The sequence below is a fragment of the Corythoichthys intestinalis genome, chromosome 17 (genome assembly GCF_030265065.1).
Source record: "Corythoichthys intestinalis isolate RoL2023-P3 chromosome 17, ASM3026506v1, whole genome shotgun sequence".
In the NCBI taxonomy this organism is placed as follows: domain Eukaryota; kingdom Metazoa; phylum Chordata; class Actinopteri; order Syngnathiformes; family Syngnathidae; genus Corythoichthys; species Corythoichthys intestinalis.
The window spans coordinates 7,888,383-7,908,962 of record NC_080411.1 but is presented as its reverse complement, the minus strand read 5'-3'; the positions used below and the strand labels follow the sequence as shown (position 1 = coordinate 7,908,962).

The 20,580-nt window shown below is 40.3% G+C and overlaps 1 protein-coding gene across 1 annotated transcript in view; it reads right to left on the bottom strand.

The window, feature by feature from the left end:
* Positions 1 to 20,580, bottom strand: part of slc38a9 (solute carrier family 38 member 9) — a 34,600-nt gene that overhangs the window by 2,426 nt on the left and 11,594 nt on the right. The window contains exons 4-14 of the mRNA XM_057818204.1: positions 19,268 to 19,386; positions 19,112 to 19,175; positions 18,938 to 19,031; positions 16,818 to 16,988; positions 15,671 to 15,733; positions 10,259 to 10,468; positions 10,031 to 10,138; positions 6,110 to 6,216; positions 5,754 to 5,867; positions 1,523 to 1,671; positions 535 to 624 (exon numbers count right to left, since the gene is read on the bottom strand). Of these exons, the coding sequence (XP_057674187.1) occupies positions 535 to 624; positions 1,523 to 1,671; positions 5,754 to 5,867; positions 6,110 to 6,216; positions 10,031 to 10,138; positions 10,259 to 10,468; positions 15,671 to 15,733; positions 16,818 to 16,988; positions 18,938 to 19,031; positions 19,112 to 19,175; positions 19,268 to 19,386 (1,289 nt within the window). The remainder of the gene's footprint in view (positions 1 to 534; positions 625 to 1,522; positions 1,672 to 5,753; positions 5,868 to 6,109; positions 6,217 to 10,030; positions 10,139 to 10,258; positions 10,469 to 15,670; positions 15,734 to 16,817; positions 16,989 to 18,937; positions 19,032 to 19,111; positions 19,176 to 19,267; positions 19,387 to 20,580) is intronic.

Here is a 20,580-nt window from a genome sequence, read left to right as displayed (position 1 = left end):
AACCAAAGTTCAGAATTTTTTACGTTAGGCTTAATCTTTGAGTTAGCGGTGGCTTAATTTGTCGGTGGAGTTGATTTCAACAAATTCCGTGCAGTTTGTCAGTTATTTGTTAGTTTCAGGGATCCTGAATGGGTAAGCTAGCGCGAGTGAATGGTGGTTGAACTCCATCAACTAATTAAACCCCCACTAACTCGAAGATTAAGCCTTATGTGAAAAATTCTGATCTTCCTCTTTCAATTCAATTATCGGAAAGTCGATTACATGGAATGAAATTTTTCTGTTGTCATTCTTATGTTGAGGCAGCAAAGTGAGGAAAACTGGTAAAAAGTAACCGATAAATTACGTTTAAAGTAACTTAGTTACTTTGATAATAATCCGTAAAGAAATGAAATTACTTTTTTGAGGCGTAAGCAGTAATTAGTAATTAAATTACTTTTTCAGGTAATCTGTGACAACACTAGTCACGAAGAGCTGTTTTGGCTTTAATTTTAATTCCCGCACCAATTTCAAGGTCGAAATAAGACATTAACGTACCGAATAATGGATCCGATGTTGGGGTAAAACTTTGCCATAAGGACGCCGGCTGCAACAATCAAGACGTTCAGGGTGAGGACATGAAAGAAACTAAGGAGACAGAAAGAAATATATTAATAAGCCTTGTCTTGATTTACTCATTGGCTGCCACTGATGGAGCCGTCCAATGTATTTAAACTAGGAGGGATGGCAGCAAATAAACGTTCGTTCATTCATTCGCTGTCAACCCAAGTTCAAATATGTGGATGTGAACTTGTGACAAACAAATTTAAATTCACAACTGGAGTAGTGCTGCAGCTATCGATAATTTTAGTAGTCGGTTAATCGATGAACTAGTTAGTTCGAATAATCGAGTAATCGGATAAGGAACAGAAAAAAATAAAAAACCTAAACTAAGCCTCAAACGGCATTATAAAAACAACTAAATGAGGATCTAAGTACAACAAAACAACAATTGGCTTACTTATAGTACGTAGCAAAAGTCCGCTAGCTTAAATGCTATAAAACGCTAACTTTTTTTTTTTTTTTTACATTGCTCTTAACACATAAAGCACTAAAAAAGGCTTAATATATCTATAAATTAGGAATGCATTTTTTTTTTAAAATTACCTCAAAGAAAAACTTAGCTTATGTTGGTCTTAACGGAGCAGCTGCATTCAGCCATGTGAAATGAGTTGTGTCATATTCAATATTGCCACTAGAAGGCAGTGTATCCACCCAAATCAATAAAACTAAATGCAAACACTTTCAAAACTATTACAACACCACTTTAATTAAACAAACACTCGAAGCAGCAAAATTGAATTTGAATCTTTTTTCCTTATCAAATTACTGGAGTTAATCGATTAATCGTTGCAGCACTAAACCGAACGCTGAAAAGAAACGTCTATCATCAACGGGTATTGAAAGTGCTAATGGTAATAGTTAATAGTAAGACAATTGATATGTATCAACTTTGAAATTGGAACTGTAAGAATGCATACATTACCTGGGATAATGATTGCCAAACAACTGCCCCATCATCTGGACTCGCACCAGGTATCCCAGCAAGGGATAGACTGTGATCATTTGGAACAGCAGGAAGGTCCGAGCCACAAAAACCATCACATCACCACTGGAGAAATTGTCTAAGAAGTTCTGATGGGCAGAGAACAGCAAAATAAATTAATACTATGTGATTATAAAAAAACGACGATATGTCCAAATTTTTTAGTCTCGTTCAAATGACCATTCTAACTTGAACATATGACCGATTGTTTCTAAAAATGTCTTCACCTCTTTCATTTAATCGAAAACTCTGGTTGACCCTTCTTTGATTGGCTTCTTTATTCACAAATATTCACCAATGAGCTTGTATGGAATAAAATTTCCATTACACTTCAAATGGCAAGATGCTTTTTTTAGTTGTCTCCATTGATCGAAGGCATCTTCAATACATATCCTTCTTCTCATTTGGGCTCTGTCCTGGGGCCGCTCCTCTTTATCATCGACATCCTCCCCCTCGGTTCTATTCTCCGCAAATACAACATCAAATTTCATTGCTATGCGGATGACACTGAGCTCTAAATTTCCTTGAAACTAACCTCCTCCCTTCCTCCTTCCGCTCTCACCCTCTGCTTATAAGACATCAATTCATGGCTTTCCTCAATCTTCCTACAATCCAATAGCTCAAAAAGTCCTAGTTGGTACCTGTGCCGTGCTCACTAATTACGATAACTTCTCTATTTCCATCAATAATGTATCCATCTCTTCCTCAACTCAGGTTAAGAGCCTATTCTATGCTTCTGCGGTGACAGAGTAGCGACGTCGTAGACCCTACGTTGTCAACAAGCATTCGAAGTTCTGCGTCAGGGGAACGCGTTGCTCTGTAATTTACCCACAAGCCACTAAAAGGGTGTTGCGTTGTCTTTATGTGGTTTTGGGGGACTCGTCCAATTCCTTTGCTTAAACACTTGATGTGGATCTTGAGCTCATCAACTTTGAACAAAAAATGTTGAGGCGCAAAAGACGGTTGTGGAGGTGGTCTGTCTGACTGTTGATGACACACAAAGACTGGCACACATTACGAATTCTAACATCGGTGGAAACCAGCAAGCTGCGTTGTCCAGCGTCCAACAACCAGCCAGCAGGAAGCCATAACAGATTTCTGGCGGCTATGGAACTTCAAAACTGCGGTGGAAGCCTTGATGGTAAGCATGTTATCATAAAAGCATCGAGGCACTCTCAATCAATGATGATGTATTAAGTGTGTGAGCTGTCTGCTGTTGAAAATTAAACATCAAAACAACTCTTTGGACACTAAACCGGTGCTTTATTCTTCGTATACTTCAAATGTGCACCAACCAAAAATACGGCAAGAACTTATAAAAAGCTCAGGTGTAGTTTTGACAGTGACAGCAATGTCACCGACAGAGCAAAAGCAAGGTGGGTGAGCACTGCCGCTCCAAGCCATTTCTCGCTGCATTTTTGGGACATAAAAAAATAGCTAATACCGTACAATGGTATGACGGAAAATTAAGGACTTAATTAGGATTAAGGACTAAGGATTCAGCTGATTTTGCGGATTCTTACATTTATTTTTCGCATCACGCCAGCCAAACGGCTGCAGAGAAATCTTGCTGTATGAGGGAGAGGCGTGTGCGCCTTTTTGAGTTTTCAAAAGGTTCCCATTCACCGGTGAATATTGGCCAAAACAAGCCCTACTACTGTGGGACCATAGGACTTACGAGGAAGTGAGTAAACATCGTCATTTGTATTATGTCAAATACTGGGATCATTTTAATATGTAGGTGGCTTGCATTTTGTGGCTGACATGCTCCTTGTCCCTTCGGCCGACAACCGGTGGCTTGTCGCACATCCCCCCGCCGGGAGAGCACTATACTTGGCTTATAGCGATCTTCATGTGCCCGGTGTTCTGTCAAATTTTCCGACCGATCAAAAATTGCAACTTTGTGTTTAAAAATAGCCGCGAATACAGCGATTACAAAGTTAACACTACAAACTTTCTCTAAATAAAGGACTACTCACGTTTGATCATGGATAGGCATGTAAAAAGCTCTCCTCATACACTTTAGCTGCACGTTAGCTGCACAACAACTGCAGCCGCCATCCTCCACTGAGTATCTCGCTGTTTACGAATTTGCCGTGTAGTAAAGCATTATTTTGCCATTTTTGTGTTGACCATTTGACAGCTACACGCTGCTCCGACGTCGGCCGGTTTGTTCGGCGGTCATTGTCCAGCTGCTTCCCCGGCGAGGTCTCCTGTCAGTAGTAGCAGGGAAACGAGCTGTAAATTGCTCTCCGCCAGGCGGTTTGCCGATCGCCAAAGACAATTGACAACCCAGTCGTCATGTGAAATGAGCCGGGCTAGTTATGTGTGATTTTCCGCTTCGAAGACTTTGACATTAACTGCACGTTAGCTGCACAACAACTGCAGCCGCCCTCCTCCACTGAGTATCTCGCTGTACAGGTGGTCGTACTTGCGGACCTCTTCGATGATCCTCTCGTCGGCTTGGTCCATTTTTGAGTTTAGCGCAAGAATGTTTGTAAATAGCGGTGATTTCGCGCTGAACCAGAAACAACAGTCTGAGCGGACCAATCACAGTCCATTTGCGTCACGTCACCACACTTTGGCTTGACACGTAGTCAGGATTTTGTGGAGGTGCACGTCAGGCTACAGCGGAGGGTTGTAAATCGGGTCTGCCTTGACAGCGTAGGTCTGCCCCAGAAGCATAAACCAGCCTTAACTCGACAGCACGCTCTCCTTCTGCTCCCATATTAACAACATCACCAGATCAGCTTACTGCAATCTAGGCATGTACCGGTTACCGGTTTCAAGGTTTACAGGTGTATGAAAACATCACGGTTTCAAAACCACAAACATTTTAGTAGTACGGTGGTATTAGCTATTTTTTTATACCCCAAAAATGCAGCGAGAAATGGCTTGAAGCGGCAGTGCTCACCCACCTCGCTTTTGCTCTGTCGGTGACACTGCTGTCACTGACATAACTACACCTGAGTTTTTTCTCCCCCAAAAAAGTCGCTAGTATGGGAGTATTTCAGCTACCGAAAAGAAACAGACGGCCGCGGCTTAGAGGAGGAAGGACAGCCGATGTGCAGGCAACACCTCCAACATGATTTCACATTCACGTGACCAGACTTAAGCCCCTTTCACACATATATCCCGGTAAATTCTCGTGTAAAGTGATATGGAATTTACTCGCGTCATTGCTTTCACGCATGGAGAGAGATCCCAGGAATGACGCTGAAATGCGAATGACAGGGGAACAAGCTGTAAATTGCTCTCCGCCGGGCGGTTTGCCGATCGGCTAAGACAATCGACAACCCAGTCGTCATGTGAAATGATCCGGGCTAGTTAAGTGTAATTTTCCGCTTCGAAGACTTTGAAACATCACTCTGTTCGGGTTAGCATGTCGGCTAGCTGTCATACCTCTTGGTTTGTTTACATTCTCCGAAGCCGGGGAAGGGAAATGACAGTAGCCCGATTTAGGTGGCATAAAATATCGTTCGGGAGGTGCAACAGTAAAGGTAAAGTTGACAGTTTTGACCATTATGGAGTAATTTTGCCATGTCGTCTTGAATAAATGCATTTTTATTATTTCATATTCCATTTAGCACAAGACTGTTATTTGTCATGACCATGGCATTTATTTTGCTATTGGGGAAAAATACTTGGATAAAAAGAATATCCTGTAAAAATATTGGAGTAGAGAGACTGAAACAATGACATTGCGCGGCTCTCTTCGTCGCGTTTTCCTCGTTGCATACTAAATTAGATGAAATCGTGACTCCGCTGATGTCATCTACCTGTTGGGGACGCTAGAGCCCTATAATGGTAGGCGTGGCTAGACAGCGGATTAAAAGACTAATTTCTCGTCATCAGCGCTTTTCTAAATTGTTGTATATAGTCGAATAGTCTCAAAATATCATTCTAATTCACATAATAATCCTATTTAAGACTCTTTTTCTCCTGTCATACGCACTTTAATATCCATTGAAATATTGGGGCCATTTAATGAATAATTAGAGTGCTCTTTTAAATAACAAAAATAGGATATTAATCTGGAGGACAGGATTGAAGACAGTAAAATAACATGCACTTTTACTTATCAATTGTTTTTCATGAATTTGTTAGAAGACACAGGAGAAACGAAAGAATAAATTACGTATGGAATCTATAGAATTATGTTCAGCCTTACTGGTTCAATGCAGTCTTTACTGAGAGGAGGAGCTGGAAAAGCAGCAAAGATCAACACTCCCACGTAAAGGTATGTCAAGCCAACAAGGAGATAAGCCACAGACAGGTCTCGTACCTGGAAGTACCAAAACAGAGTCAAGTTGTGTATTCAGACATAAGTAGAGCAGTAGAGGTAAAGAAAGGTTGTAATCACTGAATAGAACTACTATTATTTGGGGGCACTTCTTCCTGTGTAAGGTGTGCAATTTACAACCCTGACAATCATCACTCCCGATGAACCACTCAGAACTACAATCAGCTCACAGGCTCACAGACATTTATATTTACGTTCTGTGAAGCTGAGAGACAAAGGCTTACATTGTTCTCTTGATGCTTGTTGTTCTTCATTAGTGTAATGATACAGTTGTGGATGAAGAAAGCCAGCGTGAGGACACCTGTCAGCTGAGGGAAGAGCAGTCGAAATTCTGGTGGAGCACAATAACACAGATGAGATGCATCTCCTACGCTTCCAGAAACATTATTATTGCAGTCAAAAGTAGAAATTGTGTGTTACAGTCTTGGAATCTGAATGTGGGGTGACTCTGGAGCTATAAAATTATCTCGTTGTCGATTTAAAAAAATATATTTATAAACACCTCTGTACCACGTCTATTTGAGCCAGAAAACCCCTGCTGCAGGTAGTTTATATTGTTTTATTTTTCACAACTTCCATGCTAAAGTGTGCATTCATTTTATTTTGCTTTCTTCTTAACCTTCATGCTAAAGGGGTGTTGACAGAATGTAATCCGCTTGCAAAAATATTGTGAAATGGAAAAGTACAGGAGAAAGAGCGGTTTTGCCCCCGGAGATGCACAGGATGTAAGTAAACGTAGCGTACAAGCTCAAAACTTCACAAACATATTATTATCTTAATTGATTTGGTTTCCTGCTGTCCGCTGCAAATATTTTTAGACACAGTAAACAGACTGATCTTTCCTCGTCTCCCACTGTATTAAAAGTCAAACACAAAAGCTATATACGCTTCGTCATATTTCCTCGTCTTAGCTCATCATATCTCCAGCGCTTTTTGCTTTGTGCTCGTTTGGTTAAAAAATACTGCGCACTCGGAAAATGAGAGCGCCACTGCCACCCACTGAGTGGATGTACACCTTATTCTAGTATGGCAAAAAATTATGTTCCCCGAGGTCACATGTGACAACCCCGGCATCGCTCTGCGCCGGGAGTCGGGCCCCACTATTGAGAAGTACTGAATTAAAGCGTCACTTAAAGAAATTAGACCTCAATCACATGGATGAGCCACTTGTTTTTTTTTTAAGCAAAATGTGCAGAATATTGCCAACAATCCTCCCGCTTTGTCAGTGTTACATCAGTAAACCAGCGAGCACTGTTTGCATCATATAAGGTGGCATACCAAGTTGCTCAGTGCAAAATAACCCCACACCATAGCAAAGGAGCTGATACTGCCTGCAGCAAAAATAAAAACTGTCCCTCTGTCCACTGAAATTGTCGTTTTTGTACTATTTTGTTTTTTTCGTTTAAATTTTTTGGCACAGTCTTCGTAAGTTAATGTTGCTAATCATTTTGAATGTATAAAAAAAAAATTTTCAGTATCAAATGGTCAAAAAATGTATCAAGTGTATTTTTACCTTTTTGATGTGACTTTTGTTTTTTTTTTATTCAGGCAAATTGATGTGCTTTAAGTCTTTTCTGACATGCTGACGGACATCTTCAACGCCTCCTTGCAACAACCATCCGTCCCCACCTCTTTAAAGACTGCCACAACCATCCCAGTCCCAAAGAGCTCCACAGTGACGGGCCTGAATGACTACCGGCCCATAGCCCTGACCCTGGTAGTCATGAAGTGCTTCGAGAGGCTGGTGATGACCCACATCCAGAACTCCATTGATATCACTATGGATCCTCACCGATACTGGTATAGGAAAAACCGCTCCACAGATGACGGCATCTCATCGGTGGTCCACACAGCCCTCACCTATTTGGAGAGCAGGAACTCATCCTGCTCTTTCTGGACTTTTCCTCAGCCTTCAACACCATCAGGCCACAGGCCCTGGTGCAGAATCTATCCACACTTGGACTGAGTCCCACTTTGGGGAACTGGGTCCTGGAATTCCTGACCAACAGACCACAGACTGTCAGGATCCACAACACCGTTTCCTCCTCCATCACCCTCAGCACTGGCTCACCACAGGGCTGTGTGTTGTTGAGCCCCCTCCTGTTCACTCTACTGACGTATAACTGCTCGGCGAGACACACGAGCTGTCATGTTGTCAAGTTTGCGGACGGCACAGCAGTAGTGGGAAGTATTACCAACAGCGATGAGTCCAAATACAGAGAGGAAGTGGAACACCTGGTGGAGTGGTGCAGAGCAAATAACCTCTGCATCAACGTGCAAAAGACCAAGAAGATGGTAATGGACTTCAGGAGGGACAGACGCCCTCCCTCTCTCCTGTACATCAGAGGACCGGCTGTGGAAGTGGTCTCCAGCTACAGGTACTTGGGTGTGCACATATCTGGAGACCTCACCCGGAGTACCAGCCCTTCCAATCTGGTCAGGAAGGCCCACCAGCGCCTGTACTTCCTCAGGAAGCTGTGGAGAGCTGGACTGAGGAGCTCTGTCCTCATGAGCTTCAACCACTGCAGGGTTTCCCGTACATATTAAATATTGTGGCGCGCCGCCACAACAAAATGAAAGCCGGCACGCCATGCAAATGGGGTTTTATATATATATATTTTTTTTTAAGGCCGTTTAAAACTAACGGCAGCTTAATGTGAAGGGTTCAGCGGCAACCTATTCATTATGTATTGTAATGTCTGTAACTATACGGGGCCACCTTAAAAAGTGACGATCGGACGGGTAGCTGTGACGTCGAGGGAAGCGAAGAGGAGATAGCCGTCACATGTCGCGGAAGCCCGCCGTTATTTTGTTATTCCTTTTCTTTATTATTGTTGCCACAATAGAGTGGCTAAGCCAATACAGACTCCTGTCCTTCTTCCTTCCATCCGGGGCATTACTGTATTTTGGATCAGACTTTTTGGCAAAAGTGAGCGGTGGACAGCCGTCTTGGACGGAACGGCAAGTTTGAATGAATTTGTGCCGAGCGGCGGGTCAGAGCGCCGCGCTAATGTGTCAAAAGCAGAAAATGCAGGGCTGTTACTGCGGACGAATATATGCAATCACGGCTGACGAACCCTTGATAAATGTGACAGAAAATAATTGAGAAGCACTGGGTTATATGACTAATGGTTTAAACCAGTGGTCTCAAACCGGTCCTCAAAGGGCCGTAGGGGGTACTGGATTTCATTCCAACCAAACGAGACAAATACCTTTTCACCAATCTGGTTTCTTACAAGTGTAATCAGTTGATTGCAATCAGGTGCTGCTTATGTTAGTAGAAACCTCATTGGTTGAACTGTTTGTGCTGGATCTGTTGGAACAAAAACCAGGACCCACTGCGGCCCTTTGTGGAGTCGGTTTGAGACCGCTGGTTTAAACTAATATTCTGGCTTCATAGTGAATATGTCAGCATTTTTAAAAAAAATAAAACAACACTAAATTATTTAGGGAGGCCTAACGACACCACTGGCTGTCACTAAGGCACGTCAGTTAGCCCGGCTGCTTCAGGTGGCGGACATATCTTGTTGGTCTCCACACCTCTTCCCAACAATGTTGAAACTTGCAAATTAAAATTGTTACATGAAAAAATACTGCCCTCTCCTGGGCGTGATTCGTTTAACAGGCTTAGATATTGTGAGTATTGTGTGCAAGCCCGTCTCACTAAGCTTGTGGGAAAAAAAAAAAAACTAATTTGACAAAGGGCCAAGTGGGTGCAAGTTATTAGTCTGTCTGCTTGTCTGCAAGTTTCAGCAGAGACTTCAATGGTTGAACTGTCTGTGCTGTATCGGTTGGAATAAAAACGTGCACATACTTGGCCCTTTGTGGAATTGGTTTGACACCACAGTTCTAAGTGTAATATGATGCATTGGCACTCCACGGGGAACCAAAGCAGAGGGATAAACAAGCCACATGTGGCTCCGGACCAGCAGGTTGCCAACCCCTGGTCTAAAGAATTAAAGAGCAGATCTTCATGTTTGTTTGATTTTTTTGAACTTTGAACTCATAAAATATTTCTCCACATCCTACTCCTCAGAACACTTGGAGAAAGTTCGAAAAGTTGGTTGAAAGGAAAACTTTAAACTACAAATATCAAAGTGCCATAAAAGGTAAGAAATGCAATGTGTAGAAAAGATTTGTATTACCTGGAACATAAAAATTGTTACTGTCAAACCAGTGGAACTCAAGATGAAAGCCAAGGCGGGCGGCTTTAATTGTGACTAGAACAATCAGGTAGATCACTGATATGGTGCCTGGAAAAGAAACAATCCTTCATTGACTGGACTGTATGTGACACAGCAGAATATAGCAAACAATCTGAAAAGAAACCTCTCTTAAAAGTGTTTCGAACTATAAAAAGTAGGCAGACTTACCCAAGAATGTGAACCTTGCAAAGAAGGAGGCTGATTTGAAGCAAAGCAGTGGCAGCAGGAGAATGATGAGAAAGAATGGTACGGTATTTGTTTTGCTCCACCAGTGTTCAAAGGAGTTGACATCAAACGTATCATTTCCATTGGCACTGATGTAAGGTGTGACAAAAGTTTGGTTCCCTCCAGAGTCAGTGTTTGGGAAAGGACAGATTACTGGAAGCAAAACAAGTAAAGTATTACAAACCTACAACCAAATACATACAGTGGGACATATAAGTATTTAGTCAACCACTAATTGTGCAAGTTCTCCCACTTGAAAATATTAGCGACGCCTGTAATTGTGAACATGGGTAAACCTCAACCATGAGAGACAGAATGTGAAAAAAAAAAAAAAAAAAAACAGAAAATCACATTGTTTGATTTTTAAAGAATTTATTTGTAAATCATGGTGGAAAATAAGTATTTGGTCAAGACCAAAAGTTCAACCCAATACTTTGTAATGTACCCTCTGTTGGCAATAACGGAGGCCAAACGTTTTCTGTAACTCTTCACAAGCTTTTCACACATTGTTGCTGGTATTTTGGCCCATTCCTCCATGCAGATCTCCTCTAGAGCAGTGATGTTTTGGGGCTGTCGTTGGGTAACACTGACTTTCAACTCCCTCCACAGATTTTCTATGGGGCTGAGATCTGGAGACTGGCTAGGCCACTCCAGGACCTTGAAATGCCTCTTACGAAGCCACTCCTTTGTTGCCCTGGCTGTGTGTTTGGGATCATTGTCATGCTGAAAGACCCAGCCATGTCTCATCTTCAATGCCCTTGCTGATGGAAGGAGATTTTCACTCAAAATCTCTCGATACATGGCCCCATTCATTCTTTCCTTTACACAGATCAGTCGTCCTGGTCCCTTTGCAGAAAAACAGCCCCAAAGCATGATGTTTCCACCCCCATGCTTCACAGTGGGTATGGTGTTCTTCGGATGCAATTCAATATTCTTTCTCCTCCAAACACGAGATCCTGTGTTTCTACCAAAAAGTTCTATTTTGGTTTCATCTGACCATAACACATTCTCCCAGTCGTCTTCTGGATCATCCAAATGCTCTCTAGCGAACGGCAGACGGGCCTGGACGTGTACTGGCTTCAGCAGGTGGACACCTCTGGCAGTGCAGGATTTGAGTCCCTGGCGGCCCATTGTGTTACTGATAGTAGCCTTTGTTACTGCGGTCTCAGCTCTCTGTAGGTCGTTCGCTAGGTCCCCCCGTGTGGTTCTGGGATTTTTGCTGACCATTCTTGTTATCATTTTGACGCCGCGGGGTGAGATCTTGCATGGAGTACCAGATCGAGGGAGATTATCAGTGGTCTTGTATGTCTTCCATTTTCTAATAATTGCTCCCACAGTTGATTTCTTTACACCAAGCGTTTTACCTATTGCAGATTCACTCTTCCCAGGCTGGTGCAGGTCTACAATTTTGTCTCTGGTGTCCTTCGACAGCTCTTTGGTCTTGGCCAGAGTGGAGTTTGGAGTATGACTGACTGAGGTAGTAGACAGGTGTCTTTTATACCGATAATGAGTTAAAACAGGTGCAATTAATACAGGTAACGAGTGGAGCCTCGTTAGAAGAAGTTACACCTCTTTGACAGCCAGAAATCTTGCTTGTTTGTAGGTGGCCAAATACTTATTTTCCACTCTAATTTGGAAATAAATTCTTTAAAAATCAAACAATGTGATTTTCTGTTTTTTTTTTCACATTCTGTCTGTCATGGTTGAGGTTTACCCATGTTGACAATTACAGGCCTATCTAATCTTTTCAAGTGGGAAAACTTACACAATTGGTGGTTGACTAAATACTTATTTGCCCCAATGTATATAGTGGTACCTCTACTTATAAACGTCTCTGCAAATGGAATTTTCAGGTAACGGCGCGCCTCAACGAGAAAATAGTACCTCGTTATGAAAGAAATTTCAGGATATCAATGAAGCAATTAATCAGGACAAGCATTTTTCTACGTTATTGCTGTTTAAAAATTATTCACATTATGATAGCGGCATGGTGAGACAGTAACATGTTTGGAACTTTTGTTCAAATTTTTAAAAAACACTTTTTTTCTGTTTTGGATCGGTACTCTTTTGGCAGATTTTCAAAATCAGGTGACTCAGGTACAAAATCATGCAATCGGGACATCCCTTTTTTTATGCATTTTTATGCTTTAAAAAAAAAAGATTTTTGCCTGAATTGGGGGTGGGGGATGGTGAGGTTGGAACAGATTAGGGAATTTACATGGAAAACGTGTCTCTACTTACGCAATTTTTCGTTTACGAGACTAATTCCAGAACCAAGTTCGTAGGTAGAGGTACCACTGTATATATAATAATGCCCTTATAAGTGTAACATTTATTGAAATAACTGCATTTTTATGGGGAGTCCAAAATCAACAATTAGTATTACTACCTATCACTTTAGAATGACATTTGAGAAATCAGTGTCAGACCTAGGCCTGTCGCGATAACAAATATTAGTGTGCGATAATTATTCTCATAAATTATTGCGATATGCGATATTATTGCGCCCCCCCCCAATTTTTTTAACCAATTTACAATAACAACAATAAAAAACAACAATATTGATACCGCACAGAACCACAGAATAAATAAAATGTGTTAAAAAAAATTTAAAAAAGAGAAAAAAAATTGCACTTAATAACTTAAGCATTTAGGCAAATGAAAACTTTTCCCCGTCATAGCTTCTGCAATGGTGTTCCATAGGGATGCAACGATACAGTTAAGTCACGGTTCGGTACGATTTTTGATACGGGGGTCACGATTTTCGATCCGATTCAATACATTTAATGCTCCGTAAAAAAATATAACAATTATATTTTTTTGTCTCGTTTTTTTTTTTTTTTTTGCTAGCGAGCAAAAATTAAATTGCCATCATATAAACATGCATTTTAGTGCATAATATTTACTGTATGTGCTTACTTCTTACTGATCTGAAAAATGTTTGTACAAAAGTGCTGAGAACAATCTTTACTGTTTGTAAAGTGAGGCAAGGCACACTGTTGATTGCTACAGCTTTCTTAGCAGCTAGGTTTACTACATGAGCAAGACATCCTATTTGTGGTCCGAATCCATCTGTGTCACGTACTGAATTAACAATATTTGCAACATTATCTGTAGTCACTAGTATGGAATGATTTGGCCTTCCTAACTTCCATTCAGTCATGATAGTTTAGAATTCATCTATGTCGTATATGGACTACGTAACCCATAATCACTCTGTGCTCACGTAGCCAATGGCATGGGACTAGTACATCTAGTGTGCCATTTCATGATATCTAGTGTGTGCGCGCATTAAAAAAGTTAACAAGCGCCGCTGAAGTCACGTCTGCTCATTACTACTCAACACCAGCATATGACACAGCGCTCTTAATTTCAATCAGCTGTTTATTGTCAAAGCGAGGTTGTTCGTAGCAGCCTAGTCGGTAACAATGTTTTGGCGGACTTCGTTGTAAATATCCGGCGTTGTGCCGAAAAACAGCCACCCGCGTGAAATGTCACTCCTGACGGGAGCGCCCACACGTCAACGACACCGGCGCGCTGTAGATGGTCCACAGTCACTCCGGAGCACTGATGCGGCCGGTATACATTGAACAACAGGATATAATGGGAACGATTGGCTCCGGCGCTAGTTTTTGCCGGACTTGGAACGAAGATGCATTTTGCGCAGTTGGTAACGAGGAATCCGAACTTTTAACAGCACGTCTGCTGCACGCGCACACGCACGTGCACGCGAGGCGATAAATCGCAGCGGAAAAATTACCGCCTTCATTTTTATATATCGCGCGATAAATGGAATTATTGCATATTGCGACAGGCTTAGTCATACCATCACCATACATAGAAGTTTTGTGATGAATATACATACTATGTTACAAAAAAAATGTAACATATACATTTAAAGTGTACACACAACTGTTGAAACGCCAGTTATTTGTTGTCAGAGGTGGGTAGAGTAGCCAAAACCTTTACTCATGTAAGAGTAGAGTTACCTTTAAATAATATTACTCAAGTAAAAGTAGTCATCCAAAAATGTACACAAGTAAAAATGTATCCAATGAAAACAATACTCAAGTAATGAGTAACATTGGAGTAACTACTTTTTTTGTTTTTAAACAATGGTATTTTTTTTTCTATCAGCACAAACTTATCTATATGAACTTTTGTTATAATGATACTGTACAATAACATTAAAAAAATATAATAACGTTAATAATCATTGAATTCCGGTGAGAGAAAAAAAAAAGAGAAAAGAAGCATTATTAGTCCAAAGAGTGCTCTCTAGTGGAGAAAATAGTTCCTAGTTTGAATAGTGAATAGTTCCTTCATAGTTACTATTATAAACTTAAAAGGATCATATCTCCAGTTTTCCGTGGTCAATCGGTGCCAAATAAAAAGTGGGAGGGAGTTTTAAGTCATGTTGAGGGCAGCGCTCTATGTCAAATACTTCATATTTTACGGTGCTTTAAAGAGGCTACGTGATTGAAAAGGCTGGCGTGATAATGAAGTCATGTGATTATTGTTGCGACGTCTCATTGGTGAAATTGGAAGCGCTACTCTTGGCTTCGCTGGCAAAAAAATAAATAAATTGAATATGTAGAATATAGAAGAAAATGCAACGACTCGAGTAGCCCAAAGTAGCGGAGTAAGAGTAGTGTTTTTTCTATACAAATCTACTACTTAAGTAAATGTAAGAAGTATGGCTTAGTAAAACTACTCGTAGAAGTAAAATTTTTTCAAAATGTTTCTCAAGTAAATGTAACGGAATGTATCTATTACCCACCTCTGTTTGTGGTATTGAAATATGGGCAAAATGAATCAATATAAAACCTTTCCATGTAACATATGCGTTTTTACAATATAAAATTGGACATTTTTATGACTCACTCCATTGTCCAGACATCCAGTACGATGACAGGAGATTGTTGTCACATGTACCAAAGAGACTGCACTTGCTATTAGCCTCTAGGCAGCCCCGATGAGCAGTTCTCTTCTTTACTTGTCATTAATCTTAGATTGACATCCAGTTCTTGGTAATGTCAACGTTGTGCCATATTTTAAGGTCTTAGTGATTAACTTTCTTCACTGTGTTCCATGTAATATTTAATGCCTTGAAAAATTCTTTGCTATCTTTCACCTGACTGATAGCTTTGACTAATAATGCTGTTTTTTTGTTTTTTTTACTACTTCTTTAACTTTTAGATTCTGATGAACATGTTTTACCATCATTTGCTCACCATCAAAACACCAACAGTACATAATGCTTTCCTACATTGGGGAATCCTTGAGGATTTTTTTCGTAGCTCTCTACTTAAATCTTTGTTCTGAGTCTGAGAAATAATTCTTTTTCTGGCTTACCTCTATTATCGGTGTCATTGGTTCCAAAGTCTGAATCTGACATGTTAACATGATGAGCATAGTCTGGAAATAAGGTCAAAGGAAAATCATAAATATAAACAATGTACACATTACAAGAACTAAATCATAATACATCTGCTTATTCATATTTTGACACTTTTTTGTCTTTGTAGACATGTGCCGATTACCGGTTTTAAGGTATACCATGGTATGAAAACGTCACGGGTTATAACTGCAAAACATTTTCCGTCATGCCGTGCCTATGGTATTAGCTATTTTTTTATGTCCCAAAATGTAGGGAGAAATCCTTCGCTTGCAGTTGCAAGCAAGGTTGTTGCTCAGTGTCAGTGAGTCAGCTGTGCAACACAATGGCTGGAAGAGGTGAAACTCCTGAACTTTTTCCCCCCCATCGAAGTAAACGAAATCGCTGGTATGGGAATACTTCGGCTACAGAAAAGTTACAGACGGCTGCAACTTAATGGAGGGCCAACCGACATGTTTACGGATGGTGGCTGCCAAGGAGGCAGTACCTCCAATAGGATTTCGCATTAATACAAAATTGAAGGTTAGTAAACACTATCACATGAATATTTCCCACCAGCTACGAGAGTTAACTCAAACGTGTTTAGTGTGTCTAGCGGTGGTAAAACGTGCTGTTTTTTTCTCTCTGGCAACTTTCTGTGTTGATAAAGACTGTGTGTATATATACATACACATGTGCTTTTTATGGAAAATAATTCAATTATTTTTGTCTTGATGATAATAATGTTGAGCTGTGGCTGTGGTTTTTCCGCTCACCTAAAGGATTGCATTTATTTGATTTAGAATCTTAGTTATTTTTTAAATTTATTTTAACTTTATACGTATGTTCCAATTTGCTAATATGTTTTGAAAAATAAAAATCCTGTTCAAAGAATTTGTTTTTAACCCAGTAACACAAGTAACACATTTTAGAGCGATAATTGCAATACCGTGACATTTTGGCTTAAGGTTATCATACCCTCAGAATCTCATACGGGCACATGCCTACTCTGTAGTCTTTTAGTTTTCTCTATTTATTAAATAAATGGAGAGGATTAGGCATGCTTGCGACAAAGTTCTAGCAGATTTCAAACATTTACGATGACACAAATTTAAAGAATCTTACTGTAGATAAACTGCCCCGTGTTGTAGAGGAAATTGGACATGAGCACCCAATACACCACCATGGCTCCAATCAGAGACACCATAGAGAAGACCAAGCTGGACCACTGACCAAACTTGCCAAAATAGTAACGACAAACATCAGGAAATTCCCAGTCAGACGTATCCACATAGGCTGCAAAAAAATTCAAAGATAAAACAATATTTTGCAGTGTCAACACTTGGGTGACGTATTTGCACCTCTTGTGATTTCGTAAATTCCCCCATTTAGAAAATAGGTAGAGGTATGAAATTTCAATCATATGCATCATGCATTTCCGCCTATAGAGACGTAATCTAAAAAAAACACAAAACTCTTCTCTAGATCTGTTCGGTTTTGGGACCGTCGTTGAGAAACACGAAGGTTCATCTCCATCTAAAGATTTTCTATTAGATTGAGGTCTGGACACTGGCTAGACCACTCCAGAACCTTGATATGCTTTTTACGCAGCCACTCCTTGGTCAGCTTGGCTGTGTGCTTTGGATCATTGTCATGTTGGAAGACCCAGCCAGCACTCATCTTCAAGTCTCTGACTGACGGAAGGAGGTGGTGGCTCAAATTCTGACGATAAATTTCACCATTCATCCTATGCTTTATACAGTATAGTTGTCCTGTCCCCTTTGACGAAAAGCAGCTCCAAAGCATGAGGTTTCCACCCCTATTCTTCACAGTGGGGATGGTGTTCTTGGGATTGTACTCATCCTTCCTTTTCTTTCACACACGGCAAGTAAAGTTTGCAACAAAAAGTTCTACTTTTATCTCGTCTGACCACATGACTTTCTCCCATGACCCCTCTGCATCATTCAGATGGTCCGTGGCAAACTTCAGATGGGCCTTCACATGTACTGGCTTCAACAGGGGAACCATCTGAGCAATGCATGATTTTAAACCATTGCACCGTCGTGTTTTACTGACTGTAGCCTTTGAAACTGTGGATCCAGCTCTCTTCAGGTCATTGACCATCTCCTGCCGTGTAGTTCTAGGCTGAGTCCTCACTTTTCTCATCATGAGTGATACCCCACAAGTGGAGATTTTAAATGGAGCCCCAGTCCGAAGTAGATTATCAGTCATGTTTTTATTTTCTAACAATAGCTGCAACTATTGATTTATTCTCACCAAGCTGCCTTCCAATTGTCCCATAGCATTTTCCAGCTTTGTGAAGCTCAACAATTTTTTCTCTGGTGTCTTTCAAAAGCTCCTCTCTGGTCTTGCCCATGGTAGCAGTTGGATTATGACTGACTGTGGGGTGCAAAGGTGACAATAATGAGCTTAAATGGGTGGTGGGTGGGTGGTTACTCATGTGGTAAAGGTGGACTTTTTAAGGTAGACTGACAACTCTTTGGGTGTCATAATTAATGCTTATTCTCAGGGGTACAAATACTTATGAACCCCAGTAAATTACAAATAAATTATTGAAAAATCATACAATGTGAGTTGCAGATTTTTTTTACATTACGTCTATGAGTGGAAGTGCATTTATGATTGAAATTTCAGACCTCTACCTATTTTCTAAGTGGGTGAACTTACTAAATCACAAGGAGTGCAAATACTTCTGCTCCTCACAGTATAAGGCAAACAAAATCTCTTTTTTAACCCAAGTATAGGTAGGCTTTGACTAATACACTTTCATAAGTGAAATTATTTTCCTTCTCGCTTATGTTTCAATACAGAAAAAATATTATGCACCCATCCATTAATTTCTTTACTGCTAATGGCGGACTACGGGACAATATTGCAAGTAGCTAGCAGCACTAGCGTTACTGCTAACACAAGAAGCTAGCAGTGCTATATGCTGCTAACGAACCCAACTTCCTCCAAAATATTATTGACTGCCGCATGCTAAAGAATATGGAACACGTGTACATAACTGAAACTGTTAAAGCTTTGCATGTTTTTCAAAAACCGTCCCATCCCTAAGATGAACAAGCTAAAAAAATTAAATCCTACAAAACTGTGTTGAAAATACCCCGAAAATGTTAATGAACCATGGATCATCAGATCGTGTAGTTTGCCTCTGCAGATTACTAAATTGAACATCTTGAGGAGGTATTTCAACTTGTGAAATGGAAAGTTACGAGACTTACGTATTGCTTTTGGTGATTTAAGGACGATGTAACAACAGTAGAGCATCAGTAAGCCTGTGAAAATAAGGATGAGAATCCCAAGAGTGAATCCAGCCTAAAGGGGAAAACAATAAATCAGTTATTTAATGGGTTAGAATATCACGTTTGAATACAAAAATAGGTCAAATTTATCACCTGTTTTATACCCCAAGGTATACTGAGTATGGATGTGCCCATCATTGTGTTCCATATTGCAAATCTGCAAGATGACCCCAAAAAAAAAAGACAGTCCAAGGTTAATGCAATCAGCTTGTACAGAAACATAAATTAAAAGATGTTGACAGGGCTTACATGGTAATAATGCTGGGGTTTTTAGCCATATGGTCTTTTCCTGACATCTTAAAAGCTGTTCCCAGCGGGCTGTATATGTAGATCTCCTCTGTTCGTGGAATAACATGGTTTGGCGGACTCTAAAGGATGTGGAGAGGGGTGGGGTCTAATCAATGCAAATGAATAGACTTGGATAAAACCTTTAAAAAAACAATAACCACTCCTTACTGTGAGAACAATTCTACTTGCATGAAAGGATGTTTGATTACGTTTTGGTTGCATTTTAGTGGAATATACAAGTGCAGTTTGAAAGCAGGCCATTATTTCAATATTACTCACCATCTACCGTATTGGCCCGAAAATAAGACGGCCCTGATTATAAGACGACCCCCCTTTTTCAAGACTCAAGACTCTTGGAACACCAAATTAATTTTTATACAGAAAATAATTACAGTACATCTGAAACAAATGATTATAACAATATATTTGAGAGAAAAAGCATGTTATTTTGCCTCATTCAAATCGTAATATCTGAACATTTAAATATGTAAACTAAAGTGCAATCACATTCGTAAATGAATGGCTTCTGGTTTTTGAAATGTAAATAAACCAATCTATTGTGATAAAACAACAAAATTGCAATAACTGCATTAACCATCAAAGTGAAGTCTAACTGTAACTGTAGTCTTGAAACAAATCTGAATAAGGAAAAACATTGCAATAAAATAATGCAAACTGGTTAAACTAGTAGCCGAGATCCGTCATGAAAGAACATCGCTTCAATGATATCTGGCGCCATCTCGCGTCGTGAATGGGGAGAGTAGCTGAGATCTGTCATAACAGAACATCGCTTCAATGATATCTGGCGTCATCTAGCGTCGTGAATGGGTATAATGTCTAGACCGCGAATATAAGACGACCCCCTTTTTTTCAATCTTATTTCAGAGCAAAAAACACCGTCTTAAATTCGGGCCAATACGGTATTTTCCAATCACAACACAAATCACCTATAAGATGGGAAGTGTTGCACACAGTATCATGAGGGTTCTCTAAACTGTCATTTTGGGACTATACACCCCGCTCACCAAATTTTACAATAAAACAGTATTTGTTTATAATATAGACCGCACCAGAATATAAATCGCAGGGATATCCACACCAAAAACCATGCATTTCATCAGCATGTAAATAATACATATATATGTGTATATAAGCCTCACTGGACTATAACAGGCAACAGGGTTCAAAGCAGAGGAGAAAAGTAATGCTAAGAACGCCAATTTCACAAGCCCAGGAACGCAACATCTACAGTAATGTGAAAAAGTTAAGACACC